This window comes from Colobus angolensis, unplaced genomic scaffold (assembly GCF_000951035.1).
Source record: "Colobus angolensis palliatus isolate OR3802 unplaced genomic scaffold, Cang.pa_1.0 Scaffold211, whole genome shotgun sequence".
Lineage (NCBI taxonomy): Eukaryota > Metazoa > Chordata > Mammalia > Primates > Cercopithecidae > Colobus > Colobus angolensis.
In genome coordinates, this window is record NW_012115278.1 from 4,261,164 (window position 1) to 4,270,241 (window position 9,078).

Here is a 9,078-nt window from a genome sequence, read left to right on the forward strand (position 1 = left end):
CTCAAAAAAAAAAAAAAAAGTAGCCAGGCGTCCTGGTGCACACCTGTGGTCCCAGCGCTGGGGAGGCTGAGGCAGAGGCATCGCTTGGGGTGGGGTGGGGGTCAAGGCTGTAGTGACGTATCTTTGCTCCACCGGACTCCAGCCTAAGCGACAGGGTGAGAGGCTGTCTCAAAAAAAGAGAGACTTAAGGACCATCACAATGGTAGAAATTTAATTCTATCAAGATTTTTTTAAAAAATGAGGCCCTCTATTTATAACACACATAAATGAAATGTACTTAAAATAATCTTGGAAACATTTCTACTGGTAGATGTTCTTGTCTGGGTACAAAAATAAAAAGCCCAAAGACCAAAAGTTAATTTGAATCAAGTGCCCGAGGCAGCTTTGGCAGGAAGCTGGGGGCGGGGCGGGGCCTACCACTTCCATCACGTGCGCGCTCCACTGCGACAGCAGCTGCAGGCCCTGCAGCGCCAGGTCGAAGAGCTTCCGGTACTCCGCGTCCGTCTTCTGGGCTTCCTGGCGGCCGGAGCCCGTGACCACCTGCACAAGGCGGGCACGGCCCCGTCAGAAACCCGCGCCCCCCCTCTACCCAGCCCCCTCACCCCGGGGATCCACCCTGAGAATCCACCCCGAAGTCACACCCGTGAAAATAAAAAATGCCGTGGGTGCTGGACCCTCCTCCCGGGAGAAAGGTGGCCACGAGTGTGCTGCAGAGCACAGAGCAAAGGACAGGCCGCTGCCACCGCCACCGCCCGGGGAACCACGGGCCGGGCGCGGGGCTGTAACACGCGTGGGCTTGGTGCACTTCCACTAGGCTAGGGAAGGGCAACACACAAGTCACGTGGGTTTGCTTCTATCAAATAACCCCCTAAATTTAAAAATGTGACCTATGGGGAGGAAGGGACAGCGTGGAGAAGGCAAGCTTCTTTGAATATACCTTTTTATAGATGTGATATTAGAACCACAGAAATATTTTATATAATTAGGACACAGAATTAAATGAGATGGGAAATGCAATCTCTAAAAGTGAAAAGCAAAATAAAACAATGGCGGGAACCTGCATGGAGTCCACAGCATGACCACTGAGAGGCCCCACCCTGAGCAACTGGAAACACCATGGTGTGACTTAAAATCCTCTGAGGGGCCGGGTGCGATGGCTCACACCTGTAATCCCAGCACTTAGGGAGGCTGGGGCAGGTGGATTGCCTGAGGTCAGGAGTTCAAGATCATCCTGGCCAACACAGTGAAACCCCACCTCCACTAAAAATACAAAAAATTAGCTGAGCGTGGTGGCGCATGGCTGTAATCTCAGCTACTCTAGACGCTGAGGCAGGAGAATTGCTGGAACCCGGGAGGCAGAGATTGCAGTGAGCTGAGATCTGGCCACTGCACTCCAGCCTGGGCGACAGAGCGACACTCCGTCTCAAAAAAAAAAAAAAAAAAAAGACTTTAGAAGGAAACACAAGAGTAAATCACGACCTGGGTTACACACTGGTTTCTTACATATGATGCCAAAAGCATAAGCAACGTAAGAAAAACAGATAAATCAGACATAATCAAAATCAAAACCTTTTGTGTCTCAAAAGACTCCATTAAGAAACTAAAAGGACAACCATAGAATGGGAGAAGATACTGAAAATCCCATGGCTGTAAGGAACTGATATTTAGAATGTATAAGAAACTCTTACAACTCAATAATAAAAAAGATAACCTAATTAAAAATGAGCAAAGGATCTGAACAGACATTTCTCCAAATAATGCACACAAACGGTCAACAAGCACATAAAAAGATGTTTAACATCCTTGTTAGAAAAATGCAAATCAAAAGTGCAATGAAATGAAATACCACCTCACACCCACCAGGATGGCTAGAATCAAGAAGACATATGGTAACAAGTTTGGTGTGGATGTGGGGAAACTGGAACCCTCACATACTGCTGGTAAGGAGGAGAAATGGTGCTGCCACTATCTGGTAGTTCCGCAAAAGCTAAATGTGCTGTTATGATCCAGTAATTGCATTTTTAGCTATACAATCAAAAGAAATGAAAACCAGCATCTACACAAAAACTCGTACATGAAAGGCCATAGAGGCTGGGCATGGTGGCTCACCTCTAATCCCGGCACTTTGGGAAGTCAAAGCAGGAGGATCACTTGAGTTCAGGAGTTCAAGACCAGACTGGGCAACATAGTGAGATCCCATTTCCACAAAAAATTTAAAAATTAGTCGGGCATGGTGGTATGTGCCTGTGGTCCTCGCTACTTGGGAGGCTGTAGAGGGAGGATTGCCTGAGCCCAGGAGATTGAGGCTGCAGTTAAGCCATAATCCTGCCACTGCACTCCAGCTGGGTGAGAGTGAGACCTTGTCTCAAAAAAAACAGGAAGAAGTAGTTCTCAACAACTTTAAATAATAGCAAAAAGGTAGAAATAACCCAAATGTCTATCATCTGATGGATGGATAAATACAAAGTAATATTTCCATGTAATGGAATATTATTCAGCAATAAACAGAACAAAACAGTGATACCTGTGTGAACCTTGAAAATTATGCTAAGTGGCCTAGCATGGTGGCTCATGCCTGTAATCTCAGCACTTTGGGAGGCCAAGGCAGGCGGATCACCTGAGGTCAGAAGTTTGAGACCAGCATGGCCAACATGATGAAACCTTGTCTCTACTACAAATTCAAAAATTAGCCGGGTGGGTGTCTGTAATCCCAGCCACTCTGGAGACTGAGGCACAAGAATTGCTCGAACCCGGGAGGAAGAAGTTGCAGCGAACTGAGATTGTGCCACTGCCCTCTAGCCTGGGCGACAGAGCCAGGCTCCATCTTAAGAAAAAAAAAAAAACCGGGCGCGGTGGCCCACGCCTGTAATCCCAGCACTTTGGGAGGCTGAGGCGGGTGGATTATGAGGTCAGGAGATCGAGATCACCCTGGCTAACATGGTGAAACCCTGTCTCCACTGAAAAAAAATACAAAAAATTAGCCAGGCATGGGGTAGCGGGAGCCTGTAGTCCCAGCTTCTTGGGAGGCTGAGGCAGAAGAATGGTGTGAACCCGGCAACCAGAGCTTGCAGTGAGCTGAGATGGCACCACAGCACTCCAGCCTGGGCGACAGAGCAAGACTCCATCTCAAAAAAAAAAAAAAGAAAAAAAAAAAAGAAAATTATGCTAAATGAAGGAAGCAGCCAGTCACAAAGGGCCACACAGGGTATGACCTCCTCATATGAAATGCCCAAAAGAGGCAAATCTACGGGGTCAGAAAGCAGGGTGGTGGCTGCATAGGGTTGAGGGAGGGAAGAATGAAGGGTGACTGATAATGGGCTGGCATTTCTTTTTGTTCTAAATTTGACTGTGATTGTACAACTCTGTGAATGTGCTAAAAGCACTGAATTTTACACTTCAAATGGGCGAACTGTATGGTTATGTGAAAAAAGAAAAGTTTCTACCAAAATAAGATGAGAATTTACTACGAAAAACCTTATGTCAAAAAACTAGAAAATTTTGGCTGGGCACAGTGGCTCACACCTGCAATCCCAGCACTTTGGGAGGCTGAGGTGGGTGGACTGCTTGAGTTCAAGAGTTTGAGACAAGCCTGGGCAACTTGGCAACACCCCGTCTCTACCAAAAATATAAAAATTAGCCAGGCATGGTGGCATGCACTTGTAGTTTCAGCTAACCAGGAGGCTGAGGTGGTAGGATTGCTTGAGTCCAGGAGGCAGAGGCTAAAACAGTGAGCTAAGATCATGCCACTCCACTCCAGTCTGGGTGGCAGAGCAAAACCCTGTCTCAAAAAAAAAAAAAAAAAACCCCAAAAAAACTCAATAAAACGGTGTAGTATTTGCATGTAACCTAGGCACATCATCTAGTATGCTTTAAATCATCTCTAGATTACCTAAATCCCTAACACAATGTAAACGCTATATAAATAGTTATTATACTGCAGTTTTTAACATTTTTATTACTTTTTACTGTTGTTATTTTTTCTTTCTGAGTATTTTTGACCCAAGGTTGGTTGAATCCACGGAGGTGGAACCCTAGAACACAGAGGGCCGACTGTATGAGACTTTGTCAGTTCTCCTGTCACGATCCATAGGATTGTTCATATCCTGATTAAAATCACCGTGGGATAGGAAAAGCTGATTCTAAAATGAATATGAAACTACAGTGGGGAAGAACAGCCAAGGAAGTCTAGAAGACAGAAAAGACGTGCGTCCCCGGACAGGGTCGATGACTCCAGAGTCACAGGGTGGTGCTGGGAAACAGACAGCAACTGACGCTGGGTTAGAGCCGCAGAAACAGACATGCCTTGTCACGTGGCCGGCTACAAAGGTGGCAGCGTGCGGGGTGGACGGAACTGTTTCAAAAATTAACTTCAGGTGAAATTCGCATCTCAGTGTGAAAGCAGAGTGAAGTATCCAGAAAGCACTGCAGAATACCTTCAGGACCTGAGAGTATGCAAAGATTTCTCAAACAGCACAGGAAAAGCACAGCTATGAAAGAAAAGATACTGGTTGATGCTGGAATGAAGAGCTGCCCATGGAAAGGCTCACGAGGGGAGTGCAGCGCCAGCCTCACAGGAGAGCAAGACAGCTCTTCTCTCTCAGCAGGGCCACATCTCTTTCACCTCCCCTCCCCGCACCCGACACTGCTGTCCATCCAGATGCAGGTCCAGGAGTCCAGACCCGCACACGGGGAGCGTCGGTGCAGACCCAGGACCGACGACCACTGCGCCCCTAACGCACGCTACTCTGACTACTCTGCCAGACGGAAAGGGGTGCCCGCACAGAAGCAACGAGGAAACAGGCAGTTGGTTCATGTTTTTGCTTTCGACAGAGAAGACAGTGTGAGGTCAGAGCGACACGAGGAGGGGCGAGCGGCCGAAGGTCCTCACCTCCACCAGGGCGAACTTCTCCTCGCTGGTGTAGTTGTAGCGCGTGGCGCGCTCGTACTCCTCCGCGCTGTCGGGGCAGTCCTTGTTGGAGTACTTGTCGGTGGGGTGCACAAGCTTCCAGGAATACTGCAGGGACCAAAAGAGCAGAGGTGTTCCATATTGCACGCAAAATGCCTGGCGTCTGGTCTGACTCACACGATGGTGGCCAAAGCCAGAAGGCCAGCCTTCGAACCTTTGCTGCATTCTGAAAAGTCACACGTGAGGATACACACACCACCCATCTCCACAGATGGGCAAAAGATCCTGGTCCCGTAACCTCTCGTTTAAAAAACCTACCCAGCAAAATGGCCTGGATAGTGAGTGCTGAGTATCTAAGAGTCTAGGCATTTCATCATCATTTTAAAAAGGATTCTGGGCCAGGCATGGTGGCTCATGCCTATGACCCCAGCACTTTGGGAGGCCGAGGTGGGAGGATCCCTTGAGCCCAGTCTAAGATCAGCCTGAGCAATAAAGTGAGGCCTCATCTCTACAGAAAGTAAAATCATAAGTAAAGATTCTGCCTTTCAAATGATCAGGTACTCTTCCAATTTGATAATTTTTATGTGATCAAAATAAATCACAAAAGGGAAAATCTTTTATGAATTACAGGCATCCAAATCTTTATATGGTACCAGAAATAATTTACTAATGTTCAACAAAAGATATTGAGACATTGATGGCTGGAGCTCCAAAGAGAAAACGTTATCTTAAAAACGCGGGGGATGAAGCAACATTAATGGGTACAAATAGACAGTTTGATATTAGAAATAAGATCTAGTGTTAGAACAGTTAGGGTGACTATTAATTAAAATAATTTATGGTACATTTCAGAATAGATAGGGAAGAACTCGAATTTTTCTGGCATAAGGACAAATATTTATGGCGATGGACATCCCAAGCACACCAATTAGATCTTTACAAATTATATGACTGTATTAAATTATTACATGTATCCTGAAACTATGTACCCCTATTATGCATCAATACAAGTAAATATTTAAAGCAAAATAAAATTTAAATGAAAAAATGAAAATTGGCCAGGTACAGTGGCTCACACCTGTAATCCAGCACTTTGGAAGGCCCAGGCAGGCAGATGGCTTGAGGCCGAGTTTGAGACCAGCCTGGCCAACACGGTGAGACCTTGTCTGTACAAAAAACAAACAAACAAAAAACTAGGCCGGGCGCCGTGGCTCAAGCCTGTAATCCTAGCACTTTGGGAGACTGAGGTGGGTGGATCACCTGAGGTCAGGAGTTCGAGAACAGTGTGGCCAACATGGTGAAATACCGTCTCTACTAAAAATACAAAAAAATTAGCCAGGAGTGGTGGTGGGCGCCTGTAATCCTAGCTACTGGGGAGGCTGCGGCAGGAGAATCACTGAGGCTGCAGTGGGCCGGGATCGCGCCATTGCACTCCAGCCTGGGCAACAAGAGCGAAACTCCATCTCAAAAAAAAAAAAAAAAGTAGCCAGGCGTCCTGGTGCACACCTGTGGTCCCAGCGCTGGGGAGGCTGAGGCAGAGGCATCGCTTGGGGTGGGGTGGGGGTCAAGGCTGTAGTGACGTATCTTTGCTCCACCGGACTCCAGCCTAAGCGACAGGGTGAGAGGCTGTCTCAAAAAAAGAGAGACTTAAGGACCATCACAATGGTAGAAATTTAATTCTATCAAGATTTTTTTAAAAAATGAGGCCCTCTATTTATAACACACATAAATGAAATGTACTTAAAATAATCTTGGAAACATTTCTACTGGTAGATGTTCTTGTCTGGGTACAAAAATAAAAAGCCCAAAGACCAAAAGTTAATTTGAATCAAGTGCCCGAGGCAGCTTTGGCAGGAAGCTGGGGGCGGGGCGGGGCCTACCACTTCCATCACGTGCGCGCTCCACTGCGACAGCAGCTGCAGGCCCTGCAGCGCCAGGTCGAAGAGCTTCCGGTACTCCGCGTCCGTCTTCTGGGCTTCCTGGCGGCCGGAGCCCGTGACCACCTGCACAAGGCGGGCACGGCCCCGTCAGAAACCCGCGCCCCCCCTCTACCCAGCCCCCTCACCCCGGGGATCCACCCTGAGAATCCACCCCGAAGTCACACCCGTGAAAATAAAAAATGCCGTGGGTGCTGGACCCTCCTCCCGGGAGAAAGGTGGCCACGAGTGTGCTGCAGAGCACAGAGCAAAGGACAGGCCGCTGCCACCGCCACCGCCCGGGGAACCACGGGCCGGGCGCGGGGCTGTAACACGCGTGGGCTTGGTGCACTTCCACTAGGCTAGGGAAGGGCAACACACAAGTCACGTGGGTTTGCTTCTATCAAATAACCCCCTAAATTTAAAAATGTGACCTATGGGGAGGAAGGGACAGCGTGGAGAAGGCAAGCTTCTTTGAATATACCTTTTTATAGATGTGATATTAGAACCACAGAAATATTTTATATAATTAGGACACAGAATTAAATGAGATGGGAAATGCAATCTCTAAAAGTGAAAAGCAAAATAAAACAATGGCGGGAACCTGCATGGAGTCCACAGCATGACCACTGAGAGGCCCCACCCTGAGCAACTGGAAACACCATGGTGTGACTTAAAATCCTCTGAGGGGCCGGGTGCGATGGCTCACACCTGTAATCCCAGCACTTAGGGAGGCTGGGGCAGGTGGATTGCCTGAGGTCAGGAGTTCAAGATCATCCTGGCCAACACAGTGAAACCCCACCTCCACTAAAAATACAAAAAATTAGCTGAGCGTGGTGGCGCATGGCTGTAATCTCAGCTACTCTAGACGCTGAGGCAGGAGAATTGCTGGAACCCGGGAGGCAGAGATTGCAGTGAGCTGAAATCATGCCATTGCACTCCAGCCTGGGCAACAAGAGCGAAACTCCATCTCAAAAAAAAAAATAAATAATCCTCTGAGTGAGAAGCTCAAGGGCAAAATCACCTGCAAAACAAATCCTAAAGCAATTTCTAGTCACTGTAATTAGTAGTGCTGGCATTGCTCTTTTAAGACTAGATCATGGCTGGGCATGGTGGCTCACGCCTGTAATCCCAGCATTCTGGGAGGCTGAGGTGGGCGAATCACAAGGTCAAGAGATGGTGACCATCCTGGCCAACATGGTGAAATCCCATCTCTACTAAAAATACAAAAATTAGCTAAGTGTGGTGGCGTGCACCTGTAGTCCCAGCTACTTGGGAGGCTGAGGCAGGAGAATCGCTTGAATCCGGGAGGCGGAGGTTGCAATGAGCCAAGATCACACCATTGCACTCCAGCCCAGGCAACAGAGAGAGACTCCGTCTCAAAAAAACAAAAACAACTAGATTAATAATGACATATAATAATTAATAATGACACAAATCAAATTACACTGGCGTCATTCACCAGGATGTTCAGCTTTCAGAAAAAAAGAAAATCAACAAACCTAAAGTGGAATCACCTTAAAATTGTACTCAGAGGCTGGGTGTGGTGGCTCATGCCTGTAATCCCAGCACTTTGGGAGGCTGAGATGGGACGGGTGGATCACGAGGTCAGGAGATCAAGAGCATCCTGGCTAACAGTGAAACCCCCTCTCTACTAAAAAAATACAAAAAAAAAATTAGCCGGGCGTTGTGGCAGGCGCCTCTAGACCCAGCTACTCGGGAAGCTGAGGCAGGAGAATGGCATGAACCCAGGAGGCGGAGCTTGCAGTAAGCCGAGATTGCGCCACTGGGCTCCAGCCTGGGTGACAGAGCAAGACCCTCATCTCACCAAAAAAAACACAAAAAAAACAAAAAAAACTGTACTCAGAAAAAAACTGATTTGTTACCTTAGACAATGCCAGAGAACTAATTACACTCAGATGCCACCTAAGGATGCTCCAGTCAACAAGACCACATACATGATAGTGGTCCTGTAAAATGATAATGCAGTGGAAAAATTCCTACTGCCTAGAGATGTCTTGATGATCCTGACCCTGTGTAGGCCTAGGCTACTGTGTGTATTTAGGTCTTCGTTTTTAACGAAAAAGCTCAAAAGGGAAAAAACAAAAACTTCTTAGTAGAAAAATTATTTATAGAATAAGTATATAAAGAAAATATTTTTAGGCCGGGCGCGGTGGCTCAAGCCTGTAATCCCAGCACTTTGGGAGGCCGAGACAGGCGGATCATGAGGTCAGGAGATCGAGACCATCCTGGCTA

The 9,078-nt window shown here is 47.4% G+C and overlaps 1 protein-coding gene across 1 annotated transcript in view; it reads right to left on the reverse strand.

Annotated features, from left to right (window-relative positions):
* Positions 1-9,078, reverse strand: part of CYFIP1 (cytoplasmic FMR1 interacting protein 1) — a 96,695-nt gene that overhangs the window by 63,061 nt on the left and 24,556 nt on the right. The window contains 2 exon segments of the mRNA XM_011942882.1: positions 4,889-5,014; positions 6,787-6,909. Coding sequence (XP_011798272.1) covers positions 4,889-5,014; positions 6,787-6,909 — 249 coding nt within the window.